The 22,879-nt window shown below is 45.2% G+C and overlaps 1 protein-coding gene across 1 annotated transcript in view; it reads right to left on the reverse strand.

The window, feature by feature from the left end:
* TENT4A (terminal nucleotidyltransferase 4A) overlaps window positions 1-22,567 on the reverse strand; it is a 37,307-nt gene extending 14,740 nt beyond the window's left edge. The window contains 5 exon segments of the mRNA XM_036409432.2: window positions 1,955-2,075; window positions 3,020-3,066; window positions 4,100-4,223; window positions 21,841-22,321; window positions 22,324-22,567. Of these exon segments, the coding sequence (XP_036265325.1) occupies window positions 1,955-2,075; window positions 3,020-3,066; window positions 4,100-4,223; window positions 21,841-22,321; window positions 22,324-22,567 (1,017 nt within the window).
* Between the last annotated feature and the right edge of the window lie 312 nt (window positions 22,568-22,879).

The following is a 22,879-nucleotide window of genomic DNA, read 5'->3' on the forward strand; positions in this document are numbered from 1 at the left end:
TTGCCAGTAATCGAACATCAATCATGGTCACTATCTGCTTCTGCCAACGAGATGGGGCAAAGGGAAACAGGTGCTGAGGAAAGGAGAAATAGGGGTGGGAAGGCCCAGGCTCCACACACCTGCCTACCACAAGGAGAGGCCAGCTAAGTCCCAGTTCCATCACAAGTGCCTGATTATTGAGAGGAACTCCTGTCCCCAAATTATGTTTGCTAGAATTTCTGAAAACATTCAAGAGAACTTGAAAGCCAATTTAGAATTATAATTTGTACTGATGTTGTTTCTCCAAACAATTCTGTTTCAAACTTTAAAACAAATTAAAAAAACAAAAAACAAAAACCAACCTCCCCCACTAAAAATCAGAGAATAAAAAGCCATTTTGGAAATACTCATCAATAGAAATTATTACCAAAAGGCACTCCAAACTGGCCTTAAGACAGGCCAATGAGGCTCTATGACTGAAGGTCAACCTACGCATCAGGAGGTCATGGTTCAATTCTTGATCAGGACACATGTCTTGGTTATGGTCTTGATCCCCAGTAGGAGATGTGCAGGAGGCAGCTAATCAATGATTCTCTCTCATCACTGATGTTTACTCTCTCTTCCCCTCTCCCTTCCTCTTGAAATCAATAAAAAAAATTTTTTTTTAAACTGGCCTCATAAAAGATGTCCAAAGAACCATTAAAATCACCTCCACCCCCAAAATTTGTGTTTTTCCAAAAGAAAAGGCAATGTTTTATTCATTCAGCCTCTAAGGACTAAAAAGGCTGAATTCCCTTCACCAAAACAAATGGGATCTAGTTAAAGGTTTAAAATGTCCAAAAGTCAATACAGACACAGGCTTTCAGTGCATAACCTGATCTAAAATGCTCACCTAGGGCCAACTGCTAAGGACACCTGGTGACAGTGGACCTCTGGCAGCAGAGGAAAAGGATGTTGGAACCCACCCTGGACTAATTACCTAACCTCTCTGTGCCGCAGTTTCCTCACCTGTCAAATGCGGGGGGGAAAAAAAGTAGCTCCTGCCAATGAAAATGCCTTGGAGGATTAACTGAGATAATGCCTGTAAGTGGTTTAAAAAATGGCCTGAGCCAAAGCCGGTTTGGCTCAGTGGATAGGTCTGCGGACTGAAAGGTCCCAGGTTCAATTCCAGTCAAGGGCATGTACATTGGTTGCGGGCACATCCCCAGTTGGGTGTGTGCAAGAGGCAGCTGGTTGATGTTTCTCTCTCATCAATGTTTCTAGCTCTCTATCTCTCTCCCTTCCTCTCTGTAAAAAATCAATAAAATATATATATTTTTAAAAAATGGCCTGAGCTTACCCATGGTGCTAGAAGGCAGATGAGCAAATGGCTCCACTACATGAGCAAGATATAGCTTAATTTCTAACAATTTTTTTAAAACTGAAAGGACCTAGTCTGGCTTCGTACAGGTTGAAACAATTTAAAAATGAAATATTATCACACAACAGGCAAGTAACTTACAGCTCCTGCACTGTTTCTATCTTGGACTTAGAGAAACCTTGACAAGTATGCTTCAAAATCAGGCTCATCTTCCAACTCCTCCCAAGGTAAGATGTTTTTCATAAATGTGTACTTTTAGAATGAAACAGGTTAAGTATTTCTTTCTGAAGTGTAAGTTAGCAAACAGTAATCTTTTTCTATGTAATAAAAGCCATGGTTTAATCATTCAATTACATACTCCAGAAAGGACAGCAGCTAAATGTGTCTCATTTCAGGTACTAACATCCTTTCCTCACAAACCCTAAGAGAAGTCGACAGTCTTGTATCTTAGTACCAAGAACATCTTGTGATTCAGATTTTTACTGAACCATTTCTCAGCTGGTGACAACTAGGATGCACATTTATCCCAAAAGTAGAGAAGTCTTCAGAATCTAACCAATACCTGCTGCAGACAACCCCAGCTAATACCCGGCATCGGAGCAGGCCTCCACTTACTGTAGCTTTGTCCAGAACCTTGATGGAGCCCGGCTCAGCCACGTTGTGCTTCCTCAGGGCCTGCTCCAACAGCTGGAGAGGAGGACGCTCCCATTTTCCAAAGACCACTAAGTCAATGTCACTAAACAAAAGGAAAATGGCCATAAACTACTGCTCACCTCACCATGCAGTAACACAGACATCTGGGGTAGTCTGGTGCACATGGCCTGCGTTCCCATTTCCCTCAAGGCTGTCCATAGCCGCATTACCAATATCCCTCTAAGGGAAAGTAAATGTAGCTTATGAAGCAGTATTTATAGAAACATAAAGACTGAAAACAAAAAGGCTGACAGAATATCTCAACATCACAAGGTAATAAGGGACTGAAATAAAGTGTCTGTCCCTCTGAGGTTTCTAGGCCCTTACTCTGTGCTATCTACACTGGGTCACTCATGCTGACCCAGGACTCCTTGAAACTATTCAGTTCCCCACTGGCCCTGCAAACGCCAATCCCAAACCCTGAGATTACAGCCTCTTTAGTCTCCAAATGCTAAAAGGCCAGTAACAAAAAAATAAGACTTTAAATGAAACAATGTACATAAACATATTCGGATATTAAAAGAGTCCTTGATAGGGAAACACTAAAGAATGACGTTAGCATGTAAACTTGTTTGACAATTTTCTGTCAAATAAACAGCTTAACAAAGTATTGTTTAATTAAAAATTTGCTTGAATCTTCATTAAAATGTAAGATCAATTTTTCAAAACATATCCAAAAATATAAGCAGAATGTTTTCTATTGCATTTTCTTCCCCTGACCCTCTTACTCATCTTCTTAATTGCCTAGTGTCCAGCACTTTCGTACCCCATCAAATTAAATACAAGAAAAAATAAAAAGCAATCAATTGCCATAATAGTAAATTAAATTTTATTTCCTGCTATGTCTCCTCTGTGCTCTATAGTCTTTTCCTTTACCTCGTACTTCTAGCCTTAGATTTGAAGAAACCTAGTATGAGCCCTGAAAACAGACAGAGACAGCACCATCCCCCCGTTCCCAGTAAACATAAACACTAACCCGGCACTCACCTAGTTGGAAGATAGAGACCAGTACTAAAGCTGCCAAATATCTGGACCTGAAAGAAAGAATGATTGTCTTGGAATTGGTGACAAGTCAGTCATCCTTCGATTACTTCTCACTGTAAAGCCTCCATTCCATTACTTCCAGGTAAAATGTAAATCACCCTGCACTTTGGGAGGACCCAAAAACAACCCAATGAGATGTAGTTAAACTTTAAGTTAAAGACCTTCCCCAACTCAAAATTAAGAGACAAAATAATTATTGGCCTTGCCCACACCTACCAAAGCCAAGGAGTTTTTAGAGCCTGGTTCAAACTCTCCAAAAACTTTCAAACCCACAGCTGGGACACAGAGGCAAGGAACTATGCCAGGGCACTAAAGTTACAGCCAAGGATATTGTAATAAGTCTCTTTAAAAGTGGAGAGGAATCGAATTGCTGCCTGGCTCACTGGGAGCTCACATGCTCTTCAGCTGCCAGCTCATCTCTATCACTGTGGGCCACCAGTCATGGTCCCTGGTCACTAGTAGGAGAGGCTGACCGATTAGGACAGAAGCCTGTGGGTGGACCATCATAACTTGGTCAGATGACATGTTCATGCTGCCTGTGCTAAGCACTAGAAATGTCAGTGGCCCTCAACTCAATGGACTCTAGTTCATTTACTGTGAAAGTGGTAGGTGAGGAAGTACTTTCAATTTTCACAAAAATGAACTTATGCTACGATGAGTGTTGGGGAAGGGATAAATTTCTAACCTTAAGGTGAATTTAAAAGAAAAATAATCGCCCCATTCCAAAAAAACCTTCGGTTAGGCCAATGGTCCTCACACTTGAACATGTCAGGACCTCCAGGAAGGCATGTTAAATACAGACCCCTGGCCCTCCTCAAGGTATTTGACTCAGCAGGTGCCATTTCTAACAAGCTCTCAGGTGAGATGCTGCTGCCTGGCCCAGGACCACACCTGGAGAATCTATGCCTTGGGCCAAAAAGGGAGACATAGGTCTTCCCAGACAGGACTGACATGTTATAATGTTATAATGTTGGGTGCCATGTAGACTTGTATGCGACAAAGAAGTACAAAGACTACACGCACATCAGCTGTTGGCCAAAGATCTTTAACCACAGTTTCAATCCGTTTCACCACCTCTCTTCTCATGGCTGCTTCTTCAGGACAAGGGGACATGAAGTTATAGAAGTCGATTATTTCCTCATGAAGTCTAGTAAACAAAAGAGAAAACATACTAGAGTTACAATTAAACTTAACCATGTACACTCTGGTATTAGATCTGCGTGACACTATATTTCTGGTTACTTACAAACCAGTGTCTCTCCTCTGAACACTCTGTGATGTTCCAATTACACAGTATTGTATAGCACCACAGATTAACATGAATGAATTTTGTCAATACCATATACCAAAACTTTTGACTGGCACTCTAAGACTTATTCAAAATGAAATTCAGGATGTGAGGGCGATATGGCTGCGACATCTGTCACCCCATTGATCGCCAGGGTTGATTCGGCTGATCTGGCTGGCTAGGCGGGTGTCCCCCTCCTCCCTCACTGATCCATGTGAGTCCCTCCCGAACCTGCGTGCTCGGTCGAAGAGGACGACTTTCCCCCAAGAGGAGAGGACCGGTCTTCGGTCAAGGGTATACGAGTAGCTGTGCTCCCCTGCTAGAACCTCCAAACAAGCTCTCAAAATGAAATTCATTTCAGTGATCTTACATTAAGGAACAGAATTCTACTTATGAAAGATGAAAGATAATTCCGGTTGATGTGTCACTGTGTTATTTTGTTAAAAACACAGTCACCCCAGTTCTGATGTGCTCTGAGGTCCATAGGGCACCTTTGGTGCCCATGCTATGCATGGATGGTCTGAGACAGGCCAAAGCGAGACAGGGACACAAAAGACAAAAAAGACACACGTGCTTAGGAGGCCTGAGGGTTGTCTTAGTAGTCAGGCTCTGCCCTCCCACTGTTGACAACATGCTAGATCCAGTGTCCAGTGCTTCCCAACCTGTTACAGAAACACTGTCCCTGGAGGTAGAACAACCCTATTTACCTCAACACTCCTAATGTGTTCTCTCCTTATGACCTAGAGGCAAGGAAGTCAACAACCAAATACAAGTGGGAAGAAGTATGGCCTGCCCTTTCTTTCCTAACAAAAGTCTTCAGGAGAGAGGAGTGAGTTCCGAAAGCTACTTTATATCTCATCTCTGTCTCAAAAGTCACTTATGGTATGTCACTGTCAGCTATGGGCAAAAAGCCAGTCCTGTGGGGTAGTAACAGTTTGTGGAGTTAAGTTTTAGAGCCAAAAGACCTGCTCTGCAAAGAAATCCTTTTGTAGGAAGGAAAGATGGTCATTCTCCATTTCCTTTAGATTAATTGAAGATGGGGGTTGGAGTGGGAGACAGGAGATGGTCCAATCCTAAAAATTATAACAAATCAGATTCACCTGCTTCCAAGTTTGTTTAGAAAACAAAAGACAAAACAAAATTATCTCAATAATCCTATATAATAAAGAGGTAATATGCAAATTGACCATCACGTCCTCACAAGATGGCTGTCTATGACCAGATCTACAGGGGGGCTAGTGAGGGACCAAACAACTGAACAGCAGGCTGCATGGGGCAACCAGGCCAGCAGGGAGTGGGGGGAGAGGGGGGAGGCAGTTAGGGGCGACCAGGCCAGCAGAGGGGTGCAGTTGGGGGCAACCAGGCCAACAGGGTGGGCAGTGAGGGGTGATCAGGCTGACCCGCAGAGGCAGAGGTAGTGAGGAGCAATCAGGCTGGCATGAAGAGGCAGTGAGGGTGACCAGGCAAGCAGGCAGGTGAGCGATTAGGACCTAGCAGTCCAGAATTGTGAGAGGGATGTCCGACTGCCTGTTTAGGGCCAATCCCAGGATTGGGCCTAAACAGGCAGTCGGACATCCCCTTGAGGGGTCCCAGATTGGAGAGGGTGCAGGCTGAGCTGAGGGGAATCCCCCGGCCCTGTGCACAAATTTTGTGCACCAGGTCTCTAGTAATATAATAATAATGTCAGCTGGAAAGCTAACAAAATAGTTCACATAACAGCAAGCAATACTTCTCAACAGGATCTTTAATGTCAAGTTACAAAGGTAAAGAGCACCATATCATATTACATGTTATCTTATAGGCTCTTGCTTAGTCAACTTCGCCTTTCTTACCTGAAGTACTGCCTCCCTACTCCCAAAATTCATTTGGAGTGGTCATTCCTGACACTCGGCAGCAGGTGTGAAGACTATTCAAGGCCACTAAAAGCAGAGGAAATAAATCCTCTAAAAGAAAATAAATCCTCAACACACTTGTTAAGCCATCAACCTCAGGCCATCACTGGAATCCAATTTTGTTCACCATGTTTAATTTTGTTTTTTAATAAATAAATAAAAAAGCAAACTTCACCAAAGAATGCTGCCAGTTCAGCCAGCAAGGATCAGTCTTTTAATAAAAACAAAATGGTAAAGTCATGTAACACTAAAATGCACTACATTTTCCAAAATATAATTGAAGTCCAAGATAGTGAGGATAAAATTTCTATTATTTTAAGTTACTGAGCACCAACCACATCTCTTCCAGCAGCTCAGAAGACACATTAAAGTCTGAAGGTGTGACCTAAAATTTCTTACCACTTGGCAATGTTGTTAGCATCACTAGATGTGTCTGGTTAGCAGGTTAGTGGCCACACCAGCTAAGAGCCACAGGTGACTCCTTCCCTGTTAGTAAGACATCGTGAAGAGCTGCCTGGGAGAAGCACTGGGCTCTTCCTGAGAGCATCCTGTGCTGAGGGACGAGCTGCCACCCTGGATAAGAAGTTAGTGCACTTGAAGCACTAAGGGCACATGCTCTCCTACACCTCTTAGTTCTGGTCTGATAATAACAGTAGTATAGAAATTTAGAGACAAAAATAAAGGTATGAGCCTAGAATAATTAAGCAATTGGCCCAGAGTCATGGAAGAATACCAAAGCTAATATGCTAAAATTATATCCACAACCCACAAATACAGTAAATCATCTTGTCAACAGGCATTCCAAATGTCATGCATGTCTGCACTTGCTGAGTAGAACGTCCTATCACTTGTTTTCTTAAGTTGTATGTATCTGAAATAACAACATAAGACAGTCCCTTCTCAGCTTCCCAGTTACCCTGCCCTCAGCACCCTGATGTACCAGGAAAAGGAAAGGCATGAAGGGAGCCTGTGCTGCCTGTCTGCAGACGCTACCAATCCGCATGACAGTGTCCGTTTTCTCACATGTCTGTTGATTGGCTCTTGACGTAAGAGAGGTTGTCTAGCACTCCTTCCTTCCCATATTTTAGGATAAATTAATGTTGGGGGTGCAGCATGCCCACATTTCCAGAGCAAGAAGGTGCCAAGTGGGAACACACAGGCCTCCTGACTGCAGTGGCATCTTCCACTGGTAAATACACTGATAATACACATATCTGAAGTAGGTATTAACTTGGGTCTCAAAGTCTGCAACTGTTCTAACAAACATTACATAGTAAGAGTATTCTGACTTTGCCTTCTGGGAATGAAGGGATACTGCTGGCGAACTGACTGGACTAGAAGCCTCTCACTGGCCATGCCCTGCTAGCCCTTTGTTGAGGCAAGCAGGGACTTAAAGGCACTCAGACTCCTGGAACCACCAGAGGACTGCGTGGCTCTGCACTGTGATTATACCTTCGGCACAGAAAGACAAAGCAAGGTCTAAAAACCATCATAACCTCTGGACCCACTGGAAAAGCTACAGCAGCTGCCTTCTCTGCTGGTGTCCAGGTGGAAACCTCTAAAAGAGAGGAAGCACCAAGGCGAGGCAGGGGATTAGGCAGTGAGATAGGACCCAGAAGAACTGTGGCATCGCAGCAATCAACAGAAGCCACAGGACAGTGAGGCAGCACCCTCTCCCTGGCCAAACCCAGCACACACTGTTCTCCTACGCCCTACATTCTTCGGGGCCAAGTATCAATGGACTGGAATCTGTCTCCACCTAGGATGGAACCTACCAACTTCCAGAAACAGAAAGGGCTCACCTCTTCACTGCCTGATCTCCATTACCAGAACAATGCTTATGGCAAGCATTCAATAAATATGTGTGGAATTAATCAAATCAAGTTTTTATAAATATTTGGCTATGACCTTGTCATTTAAAATCTACATTCCCTACAAAAAGACATCAAAAATCATCATTCCAAGAAGTAATATTTTACCCCTGTAGTAGCTACCCTAGATTTGTTAACAGAACCCATTTAAAACAACCAAGTGTCCTTTTAGAAATGTAAACAGTGGCTAAATAAAAGCATTTGGATTACTTTATTCAATACAAACATTACAAATAGTTTTCATCACTTTAAGAAACTGCATATATGGGTAGGGACAAAACACTTTCACTATTAGGTACTATCAGCCTCAAATCCAAAAACCAGGTCATTTTTTAAAATCTATTACTTCCCATATGCACACACTCAATTCTTTAGTTTCACAGAATTAAGTCCACAAAAAGTTTTTATCATTTCTCCTCAAAAACCAAAATGAGGAAGTTCACTCTTCCCACATATCAAAACTTCAAAGGCATTTCTCAGCTAAGATAGCTACAGAAAAACCACACTAAATCTCCTAACCCAAAGACAATTTAGTCATTGTTATCTCTTACAGCTCAATGTCAATCCACTAGAATTCAGTCTTCAAATCTTCTTTGTAGCTGTGGCCTTTATAGAAAAATTTCTAAAATTAGTCAGAGGTGGTACCTCAAAACCCGCAGGAAACTACAAACATCTATCAGGGGGCCCTGGACCTGTTCCACGCCGGCTTCAGTGGCAGAAGCTGCTGGCTGCCTGCCTGGTGTGCTAAGAGGACACATGGACCATCCTCTTCGGCAGCTCCAGGCAGAAGCTACTAGGAGATTTCTCGAAAAGTTTCCTAAGGAGAATTGTTCCCACAGCCCTTTTACTTTCTCAATACTGAACACTGACCTGTGGCCGGGCTCCAGAAACACAATCCCCATTGTAGTACTGGTGAACACACTTCTGAAGTATTTTTTTCTAGGGTACTTTTTTAAAAAAATATATATTTTATTGATTTTTTACAGAGAGGAAGGGAGAGGGATAGAGAGCTAGAAACATCGATGTGAGAGAATCATTGATCAGCTGCCTCTTGCACACCCCTACCGGGGATGTGCCCGCAACCAAGGTACATGCCTTGACCGGAATCGAACCCAGGACCTTTCAGCCTGCAGGCCGACACTCTATCCATTGAGCCAAACCAGTTTTGGCTTCTAGGGTACTTTTAAACTACACATTGTCATCTACAGTGGCTCTCTTATAAGAGTGCAGACCCATTCAAAAGGTAGTGACTGACTTCTCAATTTTTAGTATATATCCTAAATTAATTTCTGTTTTTAGTACCAAATATAAGATCAGCAATGTTTTGGTATCTATTTTAGTATCTGGTATATGGTTGCAGTAAATATTTATAAAAGCGACCTCAAAGAGCTGTTTTAAAAAGCACAAGACGAATTACCTGGTTAGAGAACCAAACTACCTCATTTCACAGCTACTGATGAAAACAGATGACCATTTCAGGAGATAATTTTTTTATTTTAGAAGCTCAGCTGGCAGAGTTCAAAGTTCTCAACTGTGTCTAAATCTGAATCAAAGCCAGGAAGGGCTGGCTAGCTCTGAAGGGGTGCAGGGAGGGGAAACAGCCCTATTCCTCCCTGTTTCTGTGACTTCCCCAGCCTTCTCAATCTATAAGAATCTATAAGTGGTTTAAAGACTTGGTATCCAGCCCCAGACAGGGCTGGCTCCTCCCTGCCCCTACCTTCTAGCTCCCCCACCCTTCTCAATCTATAAGTGGTTTAAAGATGACCTCTTGCCGAGACCGGTTTGGCTCAATGGATAGAGCATCGGCTTGGGGACTGAAGGGTCCCGGGTTCGATTCCGGTCAAGGGCATGTACCTTGGTTGCGGGCATATCCCCAGTAGGGGGTGTGCAAGAGGCAGCTGATCGATGACTCTCTCTCCTCGATGTTTCTAACTCTCTGTCTCTCTCCCTTCCTCTCTGTACAAAATCAATAAAATATATATATATTTTAAAAAATAATAATAATAAATAAATAAATAAAGATGACTCTTTGTGCTTACCAAGAAGGACAACAACATGTGTTTAAAATAAAAGTATGGAAACAAAGGGGGCAAAGGAAACACTCCAATCTGTTAGGAATGCTGGTCTGCTCTTTGAGTTAAAGGAGGGATGGGTTTGCCTGCTGCCCTAGATTGCAAATCCCATGGCTACTTCTGAGCACAACTATGGTCACAGTTCAGATATTTATTCATCGTTTTGTTAAGGAAAGAGAGAAGCCAGATAAATGAGCGTACCATCCTCTGGTGTACTTACAAGAAGTTTCAGCACCTAAACCCAGTAAATACTGTTAAACTGTCCAATCTTCCCACCTCACTGAACTCAGAACTCTCCACATTGGTCCCCAAAATCCCTGTCCCCAGTGCTAACCATTGTCATTCTATTAACCATGTGTGGTAGTTTACCTTTAACATCCCCCATGAACCTGGTCAATTCCAAATGCTTGAGAAAAACCAGGCTTTTCCATTATGATATAAAATGCAATAGAAACTGTCTTTAACTGTTACTCTCTCCCTCTCTCCAATTCTTCTTAAAAACTTTAAAAAGCCAGTGATATCACATTAAAAATAACAACGAAATATGCTCAAGTGTTAGCAGGAAAAACATGGGTATTTTCCAGATTTCTTCAATAAGTACATTACTGCTTTTATAATAATAACCAAAACAAAGTATTACCACTTCAGCTTTACTGACAGACTTTACCTCCAAAGGCCAAAGGGCAGATGTCAGTGTGCTTAGGTCTTCTTAAAGAATCTGGCCTCCTTCAGCCTTTAGAGTAAGGACAAACCAGTGAGAACTTTCCTTTCTGGCTCTGTTGCAGCCCACAGTGAGTGAGGCCTGGCATCCTGAAGGTCTGGGAACTACTCCTATGACTGCTCAGCTCTGAGGCCACGAGGCTAATAGGCCCCCTCAGTGCTATGGCTCTGGTTCTAGTGCCACTCTCAGTCTGTTTAGGAAGCTACCCCTCACTGCAACATCCCTCCTCAAGAAAAAGACAGGGCTCCTGAAGAAACTGCCCCACAATCACAGTAAAACCTCTGCTGATATGGAAGACCATACCCAGAGGAGTTGTGTGTGAGCAAGGGAAGGGGAGGGAGGTTTCTCTCCAGAATCCCACCTCTTTGGTCTTGTCACACCACTGCAACTAACAGGCTTTCTCACCAAAGAGGCCAGCTCTCACCAAAGGCATTGCTGCCAGAGGCCTGAGCTGGGCAGAATTCTGAGGCTGCATTCACTTAGAAGAAAACTTAAAATTCATTAGTGATACTATCATATCAATATTCTTAATATTAGCCGAGATTTACCACCTGCTTACTTGGTGCAGGCGCTGCTTGACACACTTCACCAAGTATGAGCCTGATAACCACCATTTAATTACCACCCCATTACAGAAGGCAGGGAGGTTAAACGAACTGCCCGAGCAGCACATCTGGAGCTGGACAGCACCTCTACAGCAGGTGTCTCTCTGCTGCTCAAAGTACTCTCTAAAGTAGGGGTGTCGAGCCGGGACCGGTTTGGCTCAGTGGATAGAGCGTCGGCCTGGGGACTGAAAGGTCCCGGGTTCGATTCCGGTCAAGGGCATGTACCTTGGTTGCGGGCGCATCCCCAGTAGGGGGTGTGCAGGAGGCAGCTGATCGATGATTCTCTCTCATCTGTGTTTCTAACTCTCTATCCCTCTCTCTTCCTCTCTGTGAAAAATCAATAAAATATATATTTAAAGTAGGGGTGTCGAACTCAATCAGAGAATGGACCAAAATCTAAAATCCAGCCTAAATTGCGGGCCGAATGGTTTACTGAACAGTCATAAACTGTCACTGTGATGGAAACGCAGCAGAGTGCAGTGATGACAGCGCGGTGCGGGCCACATTGCAAGGCCTGGTGGGACAGATTTGGCCCGCGGGCCTTGTGTTTGACACGTGCTCTAAAGCCTCCCTGTCTGCTTCCTGAAGACATCTGGGATCTCCAAATCCCATTCTACCTCCACCATGTTAAACTGCTTCTTCTCCACCATCTACTGGCCTGGCCTTTACCATTTGGTAGCAACATCAGACATGCACAGCCTCTCCCCAGTGCTGCTGTACTCATAGGACAAGTCATCCCAAAGTCCCTCAGAGCGGGAAAGCCCATGCAGGGAACACACCTGGTAGAGAACTTGACAATCACCTCCACATCACCAAGATTGATAAAAGCACTCGGTAAAGCATGACCATGTCCAGTTCTATACACCTGTGTTCTATACACACACAGTAAGCATTCCCAAAGTGGGATTCAGACTTGCTTCAGATTTCTCCACAACATTCAAAGCCGACACTGAGGCAGAGAAACCTGTCACTCAGGCACACTGCAGGCTTCAGAGACTATGGCACCAATTAGCTCCTCTAAAAAGTTGGCCAATCAACACACAACAAAAAGATGACAACAAATGCAAGGACTGGAGCCAGATGGCTTACCAGAGCACAATGAGTCCTCTTCCCCATCCACAGGGCTTCTTCCGATCTTACTCTAAAACCTACCTTAAAAGACTCTTTTGACTCTTAACAATTTTGCAAGCTTCAATTCATTCCAAGCCTTACCCTGTGACAATTCTCACAGGTTCCTATTCTTTGGGCATTAGTCTCAGTTCTATATTCTCATTTCTATCCTTCATGTTTGTACTTAGGTTAGTACATCAGTCTCTTGTGAGTCAGTCTTTGATAGAGCCACAAACTCTTTAGACAGGTTCATTTTCTGCTTTTTTTCCATGCGGTAACTTATAACAATACCATGGTTATCTGTCCTTTTTAATATTTTCAGTCATGATTTCAGAGTTGTCCTTCAATTCTTAATCTGTTTGCTTAAATTTAGAGAAGATGCCCATAACAGAAATACTATTTAGGGTGCTGCACCATGGCTCCCACCAATTCATCAGATTCTTGCTTCGCTCTTAACTCAAGTGTGCCAATTCCTGCCTGGCAGAGGCAATGGTGAGTGCATGGGCTTTCTCATCAAGCAGGCCTCCATTCCTTCTGGTTTGTGGCTACACCTCACTCAAGACACATCTACTGAGGCTTAATTTGTCTCTCTTTAAAATTAGTTATTGCTAGAAAAATAGGGAGAATGCAGGTTCCACACAATACAGCACCTGACACCAAGGAGGGAGGAGGTTGGCAAATACTCGCTGGCCCTGCTTTTGGTCTTTCAATTGTCTTCATGTACAACAGCAACCCAGCAAATGTTCCTTTTTTGGTAGGATACAATATCTAAGAATAATCCAGATGGTGGGAGTCCTGCTCCCTCTGTCTCAACTTCCCTCCAGGCCAGTTCTGATATGCCCCGGGAAGCAAGAGGTTCTAGTGAATTACAGTGTAGGACTGGCTTCCTGCCCTGAAATCCTCCTGCAATGCCAATGCTCCGTCTTCATTTTGCATTTGACTGTCAAGAGTCCTCACAAGAGGAGCTAACCCACACCTACTTTAAATCTGGACTCTACAAACACATTTAAACCAGGTGTGCAGGACACATTAGTTGCTAGTCTCCATCACCCCCATCTTGGGGATGTCTGCTTCACTTAGCACTGCTTGGAGCTCCCTGACTTTAGCACTGGACTGGCATTTTCAAGTGCAGCACTTTTTGCCAAATCACATTAGCCTGTCTAGGCTTTGGTTTTCTGTCTAAAGACAGGAGTAACATTACCCATTTCATAAGTCTGCTCAAAGAACTCGAGGACTCAGGCAGAGCCAAGCCCCAGGAGCCCCACAAACTGTGCACTGCTGCTGAGGACCAGGTAGTGTCTGTCAGATAATATCATTAACACAGAGTGCAAAAGTACCTATCACCTGCATCCTTGGACTAGGCACGCCAAGCCGTAAAAGTTGTGCCAGGTCGCATTCTACTGTGAACCTATTTTTATCCTTTATGTGTTATTGAGCCAGTAGCCCTTTGAACAGATTCACTCTAGAAACTCAGAAACGCAATTTCTAGAGATTTCTAGTGGTGAGTTGCTGGTTAGCACTGCTTTTTGCTGTTGTCTGAGTTTCAATTTATTTAGGCAACAGTTCTAGAATCAAACACTGTGTTTTGAATAAAGAGTCTAAAATTACTCCAGTTCGATGCTGTCCAAACATAAAGCTATTTTAATTTAAGTTAAATACAATTAAAATTCAGTTCCTCAGTTGCATTGGTCACATTTCAAGTGCTTAATGACTACTATATTGGACCACACAAAACTAGAGCTCTCCCATCTTCACAGACCGTCTTCCAGACAGTGCTGCTCTAGCTTCTAACATTTCCTATCCCTTACTTTAGTTTTCTCCACTGTACACAGAACATATTAGAACTGCAAATAGCTCAAATAACACAACATGCACTTCTACCATGTGCACTAAACAAGAAACCCATAAACAATTTCACACAAGTTACATACAGCAACACACATACCTGATAAAACACTTCAGGAGGAGTACCCTTAAAATTCTTACTTAAAAACTAGAGAACACATTAGATTTTTAAAAATAGAAAAGTATATCTTGACTCAAAAGGAGAAAGTATTTACAAGTTTCATGTTGGCCTCCAGCAGTGTGCACAGCTTTTCCTGAAGACTCAGAACTTTTAGTCTTTAATAGTTTATCCAAGAGAAATGTTTTGGCCTGAGAGGGAAAGTTGTCCATATTTTCAAAACCAAGCAAAAGGTTTTTTCTATCCAGCTGGCAACATGAAGTACCTAACTTTTGGTTTCAATTTCCTCGGTGAAGAAAGAAAGGGAAAGCAGAAGCTTTTCTAATCCCTCATGTGACAAGTCACACACATAGCACTTCTAAATCTTATCAATATAATATGCCCTATGAGGAAGATGCCCTAGGCCCTGCTTCACAGATGGGGGAACTGAGGCTCAGAAGTCAGAACCCAAGATGAAGCTAGCCAAAACCAGACTTGTCAGCCAGGCTACTCAACGGCATGATGCAGGCTAACCTAGCAAGCACAAGGCCACAGGCATTCTTCCCAATGCTGGGAAGCAAATGCCTACCAAAGGGTTCAAAGCAAAAAAATAAAATTTGATTTTTCATTGTCCTTCTAGCCCTGCATCTAGCCATTCCTTCAGATCCACAGGATTCCAGAAACATTACCATAGTCTGGAAATCTCTTTCAAACGTGGAAAGATACAAACGACCTATATTCACATGTTATCACTTAGGAAATTAACTCCCATCTTAATCCACAGAAGAACCTAAGTAGTTGTGCAGAGCAGATGATTTGATGCTAATCAAAGACATTCCCTGTCAATGGGAATCACTACACTGTTCCCATATAGTCCACCTGTCAATGGAATAGGGATAAATCTCTGCAGACCCACCTGGCCCAGTCCCAGGCTCAGTCCTTGCCTCCTCCTCTTTGTCACCAGCAGAAGGAACACATGCCTCTAAAGCCCAGGACACACATGAACTGGACACAAACACATACCAGGTAGTCAAGTTTTTAACTTCTGATGTTAGGTATTACTTTTATAATAATAAAGACAGAACAATTAAAATTAAATGGGGCCTGGCTGATGTGGCTCAGTGATTGAGCATTGACCTATGAACCAGGAGGTCACAGTTTGATTCCCAGTCCAGACACATGCCCTTGTTTTGGGCTCAATCCATATTAGGGGCATGCAGGAGGCAGTCAATCAATGATTCTGATCATTGGCGTTTCTCTCTCTTTCTCTCTCTTTCTCTGAAATACACATTCAAAAAAAAAATACTAAATGAGGCCCTGGCCAATGTAGAGTGGGTTCGATCCCCAGATGAGGCACTCACATCGATGTTCTGTCTCTCCCCCTCTTTCCCTTTTTCCTCCCTTCCTTCCTCCAAGATCAATTTTAAAAATTAAAAAAAAACTAAATGGGGATGACTCAAATTCAATATAATTTTTTGAATATTTTCTGTTTTATATTCCACATCAGAAGGATAAAACTGCCTTAACCACACACTCTCTCTTTAGAAAGACAGGTCAATAAATCCCAATAAATCTAAATATTCTGCATTTAAATAACTTCAGGGATGGCAATCAAGTCTTTAGAAATTCTAAGACAAACAACAATTTGGTTTATTTAAACTATGTATATTTGCCACCCCTGATCTGCTGTCTTAAGATGGCAGATCCTCCTTTTCTTCTTCCATCTATTCATCCGAAACTTATTCACAGGTAGTGGATAACATGTGCTTGACTCTGAAAAGGCAGGCTGAGACACAGCCCCGCATCCCCTGAGGGACCTCAGTAACTCCACAGGAAGGGACCATGACAAAACCATGTGGTAGTATTCTTTATTCTCCTCCTAAAGAAAGCACAGGGCTCTGAACAGGGCTCTCAGAAAGCCTCACTTCTTCCAATAACAGGAATGAGTTTGCAAAAGGACTCTGAGCTCCAGCTGAGAACACAGTAGCCAAAATCCTGACTTCAATCCAGCCATCCCTGACTTCCTACCCACAGAAACTGAGAGACAATAAAGGAGAATTGTTTTAAGGCACTGAATTTGTGGCCATTTGTTACACAGCCACAGAAAACTAGTGTAGCATGAAAATCTTAGAGTAAGGCACTTAATTTGTAGTGCAAATCCCAAATTGTCAGGGGAGATTTACCCTGACCGTATTACTTGGGAGGCACATTTGCACTGAGAGCAGGTCTCTTGGACTTCTGTCTCCATCATTGTCATCTCTTACCTGCCCTAACTCAGGTGCCATACTCACTCAGCAGCCTCCTGAGAGGAGAAAATACAACAAGCTGACCAGAGCCTTCTATCTAGATAGCCGTCTTCAGTCACACTGGCCAGTGGCAATTTCTCGGTAATACTGTGACTTATACAATTTCCTGTGAATCTAATTAGTATGATTCAGTCATCCCTCTCCTGCTAGCCTGATTCTGGCTGCATCATCAAAATCAAGCCCTCTTTTACTTCACAACTGAAAAACCAGATCTTAAACTGTAAGGACCTAACCAAGACACAGAAGGTCCTCACTTTCCAGGGATAACTCACAAAGCTCACAAAGCTCACAAAGGCAGGTCACCAGACAAGGTTTCCAAGGACAGAAACCTCCTTTCCAGAAAAGAACAAACAGTGCAGGTTGCCACATGGACTACCAGGCAAAGGCCAGGGTTCAGTTGATGCTACTCAAACTTCCACCGCACCATTTTACCTTCACTACTCCGAAATTACTTTAAATTCCTAAAGGACACTCCCCAACCTGTTTGATATTCCAATCCTCCTTTTCCAGAGCATCTATCCCGCCCTAACCCTCCTCTTCTTCCACTGAGCAGCCCCTTCCCCAAGTGTTGGCTGTCCTAACTTCATCCAATCTCCTTTATCAGTAACCAGGTATCACTTTCCTCAATTTCATTACAGCCAGCCTCTTGTGCTAGATTTTCAATTTCACTTTGCAGAGAGACTGGCTGTGGTACAATGGGTAGGAATGAGTGATGCTATTATTAGGTAGGAAGGAGTATTTGAGCTCATTTCATAAATGATCAGCACAGCAGCAAACATATGCAAAGTGTGATCATTCTTGCTTCCCCCTACCACCTTATACTTTTGGGGTCTCAGAGGATGAACACTCAGAAAACAAGGCCCACGTGTGCCACCTCACATTTTGAGGCAGATCTTGCAATCTCTCTCCCCTGCATCCTGTGATGTTTATAGGAAGAGATTGGAGTGAAAGAACAACTATAGTGATGGTGGCTATGGTCTGAGGTGGGCCCTGATGGGCTCTCACCTGTGCCCTCCCACATGGTAGCCCAAGGATGTGCTGGGCAGGTCACAATGGCTCTACTTTAGATAGTGCCAAGTCAGGCTGGAGCAACAGAGAGAGAAGGGGTCCTGGCTGCTCTTCCAAGCTCTGATTCCCTCAGGAGAACAGAGGAAAGAGAACACACATGAAATTAGAAAAGAACCCATGCCCAGGGCCCTGAGTGGTGTGGCTGACCATGTCCTATTAATGGCATCTACCAATTTCTCATAAAGTACACACAAAGAACAAAATTTTCTTTGGAGGAATGGAAGATGTCAAAAATTAAATATCGTCAAGGGACCAGCAGAGAGAATACTGCATATGACTGCTGCACACTGCAAGCATGCCTGAGAGGACAACCTTTGAAAGGCCAAGCCCCAACTAAAGCCTTGTCAGAGACCAGTCCTGCCGGGGTCTGCCGAAGGGCTGGAGAACTTCTCTTGTATTATGCTCTTCCTGGGACTTCAAAGGGCACCAGTAAGGCTGTGGCAAAGTATATGAGGTCTACACTCCCCGCTTCAGTTGTGCAGGACTTTTCTTTACCTATAAACTGATGAGGTTTCCGAAGCTATTGAAAACTAAATAGCAAAGCACTTGTGGATCAGAAGGTTAGAGGTCAGGAGTTGAGGGCATGAAAGAATGGCAGCAACCAGAGGCCAGGATTCACAGACCCAGGAACCTATCCACACACCTGTCCACATCTCTATGTCAGAAGCCCAGGTAGCGAATATATCTCATACTGTTTATTTTGTTCCCAAAAGTGTGCAAGTTCAACCAAAAGATGGAATAAGAACTAGAGCCAATGGCAGCTCCAAAACAAGCATTTTACCTTCACTACTCCGAAAATTCTTTCAATAACCCCTCTCCTCTTACCTGCTCTTTCTTCATCTTAGTCAAGGATGAAAGCAGAATGGCAAGCTCACAAAGGCAGGTCACCAGACAAGGTTTCCAAGGGCAGAAACCTCCTTTCCAGAAAAGAACAAACAGTGCAGGTTGCCACATGGACTACCAGGCAAAGGCCAGGGTTCAGTTGATGCTACTCAAACTTCCACCGCACCAGGCAACTGCTTATCATCTCTGAGGTCTGCAGACACCGTCTTTCCAGAAACACCTGTCCTAGGCATAGGTAAGTCTGAGCAGCTTCTCATCAACAAGGTTTTTTTCTATTGGCCAGACCAGGGACTCTCTTATCTCAACTCTTTCCCTTTCTAAACCACAGGGAAAGAGTTTTTGGTGGCCACCCATCGTTCTGGGTAAGCTGGCAGCCAGGGGCAAGTTCCAGACAGAGCTATTTCTTGATATCAAAAGGTTAGTTCCTTTAAGCCCAAAGGGTCCCATGTGATCATGAGAGTTGCCCACCTCCTTTAATCATAAGCACCAGTCAACCACTACTCTTCCTTATCCCCTCTGAAAGGTTAGTCTGATAGATTGGGAGTAGCAAACCACCCTTCCATGAACATGGTAGGCAATCCCAGCAGGCTCTCCTCCAGGCAGAGATAACAGGAAATACATTAGATACAACTGGGGTTGAGATACATGCCTCTCCCTACTTCCCCCCACGCCTAAGGCAGGCAAGGAAATGTGGCCAATAAGAGAGTGGGCGGGGGGGAAGCATTAACTTGAGCATTACTGCCCCTTAGATATAATGTCATCCATCAAGGAAGCGCTCCCACCACCTCTAGGTGAGTTAAAACACAGAGATCCTGGTTGCTTCAGTGCCCACTCTTAGTTCTATACCACATGGCCTGTGAGCTGAGTTCTAACAGGCAAGCTCGGAGGTGTGGCAGGGTGGGAATCCTCACAGAGGGGAAGCCAACCAAGCCAGCCCCCAGGCAGGGCCCAGAGCAGCAGTGCCTTGTGGCCTGCTGAAAGCTTAAGGCATTATAGTCTTTAACCTAAGGGGTACAGGGGAGGTGCCATCACAGAATTACAAGGGGGTGGGATGAAACTTAGCAGGGTATCACCCCATTGGCAGTATTGGGAGAGACCCCAGAGATGGGGCAAGACAACCACGTGGCACTACTTGAGCAATCTCCACTAGAAGTAACAATAGTTCTGTGGAAGGATAAGGAAGATGAGGTTCAGAGAGATTGGTCAGGCCAATGATGAAACAATGTATACCAGAGAGTGATGGGCATGAGATCTGCATACCTGGACAAACAGTGCTCATGTGTGCTAGGCAGTCACTCTCAGGAGGGCTAGGCTCCAGGGTCAGGATCATGAGATTGTGCCCAAACACCCACCCAGACCCTAACAAAGTGACTGGCATATGGTGAGCTCATTCATTAGAAAAGCAATAGCAAGGGACTTTCTGAGGCTTACTACAATAGATAGAAACCTAAGGGTGAGGAAGCAGTCAGTATTCAGAGCCCAAGTGGTTTGCACAAGGCATGATACTGCCATTGCTAGAAGCTCATGAAGGGCAGAAACAGGAATCCCAGCTGTCTGGGTCCAAAAATGCTCTATAGTGAAAATCACCTATCTTCCCATTTCCTAGTACTAAGACACAGAGCCAATTCCAGTTACATACAGGTTTGGAAACCTGAAGATTCCCCAAAGAGCCCTTAGATACAATGTCATACATCAAGAGAGCACTCCCACCACCTCTTTTCAACAAGCTGTACAAATGAAAACTGAGAGAGGGAAAGGGTCCTACTTTGGGTCCAAAGTGCATTCTCAGGCTTCAGGTAATTAAGAAAGTAATTTTAACCCAAACCAGAGGAAATAAGTTGTAGAACATGCAGCTTTAACATGTACCACAGATGCTTTAAAGTAGGATCAATTTATTCTCACTTTCATGAGAATAAACAGACCTATAAGAGAGTTCCTTTAAGAAGTAATCCCAATACTTAGCCAATTGTGAAATCAGTAAGACTCTAATGTTTGTGGCAATTCTGACACCTGGGAAATCCTTAGGTACCTTTTAAATGAGCATGCAATTGTGCAAGAAAGTTTATGATTTAAATCTTGAAATACTGAAATAAAACCTATGTGCAAATGTTATTTCTAGATACTTAGAAAAGCAAAGAAAATCACAGGGACTGGATAAGTAACATTGGTACCTGAGCAGGCTCACCTAGGACAGCTCCATCCAACCACACGTTTTTTATCTGGCCTAGCCATCTGTAATTGCACTAAACTTAAGAACTTCTAAGTCCCTAGTCTAGCCTGTTGTGGAAACATTTAAAATAAAGGTGGCATCTTCCAAAAAGTTAAGAATGTGCAATAAACGTTTTTCTTTTCTTTGAGCGCTACTGGTTTTTTATAAATGCAGTTGATGCTTTTTATGTTAATTTCAGCACAAAATTAAATTAAGTCACAACATACAAGCCCTCTCAAATTGTTTTACTACCCCAAAAAAGGTCATCTTTTAGAAGGACTTTGCAAAAAAAAAAAAAAATTAACAATATTTACCTTCAATTTGATTCAAGTTCCTGGCAATACTACATCCTGCAATTTAGTTTACATAAAACGCCATACCTACCTGCATCTCGCTTTGACAAAAGGTCTGTCCCTAAGCATTCTGGGGGAATGAAAGGGGGAAAAGTATCTGATCCCCCTTCCCTGTCTCAAGAGGCAAAAACAGCACACATCTACACAAGTCGAACTGATCGCTCGTTTATAAAAGGAGCTTCACATTTCTTTAGAAAAAAAGATTTACTCAAAGCTTTGCAAATATGCAAACACAACTAAGCAATAACCAGAGCCTTAAGATGAACATTTAAAAATAAATAAATAAATGAGAACCTTCTAGCACAGCCAGACCTTGGCCTCCAACATCCACCCCTGAAATAAAACGAGAGCCCAGACGGAGAGATGTCTGAGCGCCCGTAGCACCCACGCAGGGTCGCTGGCTGGCCAAGCCTGGTGCCCACTCCCCTAACCCCTCCGGTCCCCTGCCCCCGCCCCGCGCGCCCGCCGCCGCCCGCACACTCACCCCTGGATGCCTGGGCTGTACGCCCGGCTCTTCCACGGGGTGCCGGGCCGCGGCGCCTGGGGGCCCGGGCCGCCCCCTCCGCTCAGCGCGGCCGCGCGGCTGCCTGACAGCAGGTAGTTGAGGCCGTACGTGCTGGCCTTGTTCTCGCGTTTCCGGCGGCCCGGGTGGAACTGGTGCTGCGGCGGGGAGCCGGCGGGCGCGGGGCCGCGCGCCCCGGGGTGCCCGTTGGCCGCGCCGGGGGCACTGGGCGGGCCGTCGGCGAAGTGAAAGAAGGCATCGCCGCGGCCGCCGCCGCAGCCGCCCGCCCGGCCCACAGAGGCGCTGCTCGAGGACGACGACGAGCAGCCCGGGCTCTCGGTGCCCGACTCGGCGTTGGACGAGGACGAGGACGAGGACGAGAGGGACGGCGACTTGTGCAGGCGCCGAGCACCCTCCGCCGCGGGCCCCAGCGCCGTCAGCAGCGCCGGGGGCAGCGCGGCGGCGGGCCGGCCGCGGGCGGCGGGGGCGACGCGGCGGGCAGCACGGGCCCGGCCAGGCCGCCGCCGCCGCCCAGCCCGGCCGCCCCCGCCGAGGCTGCCGGGTCCAGCGCGGGCGAATTGAGGCAGAAGTAAGACGCGAAGCCCGAGCCGCCGCGTCCCACGCCCTGCGAGGTCTCCCAGATCTGCATCCACAGGGCATTGGCCGGCCCCTTCTGCTCCGGCTGGATCCAGGCCACGCGCGGATCCATCCACGCACCGCCCCGCGGGCCCGCGCGCCCGCCCGCCCCGCCGCCGCGGCCCCGCCCCCGCCGCGCCCCGAGCCCGGCCGCGCCGTGCACGGACCGACGGACGGGCTGCGGGTGGACAGACGGGCGGGCGGACGAGCCTGCGCTGCGGCTCCGGCCGGGTCGCGGCGGCGGCGGCGGCGGCGGTGGGTCGCGGGGTCCCGGAGCGGCGCGGGCGGACCCGAGCAGGCCGCGGGTCGGCTCGGGCCTGTCGGGCTCCTTCAGGCGGCGCGGGGCGGGCGCGAGGGCCGCGACGGTGGCGGCGGCGTTCCACAG

This window comes from Pipistrellus kuhlii, unplaced genomic scaffold (assembly GCF_014108245.1).
Source record: "Pipistrellus kuhlii isolate mPipKuh1 unplaced genomic scaffold, mPipKuh1.p scaffold_m20_p_4, whole genome shotgun sequence".
NCBI lineage: Eukaryota > Metazoa > Chordata > Mammalia > Chiroptera > Vespertilionidae > Pipistrellus > Pipistrellus kuhlii.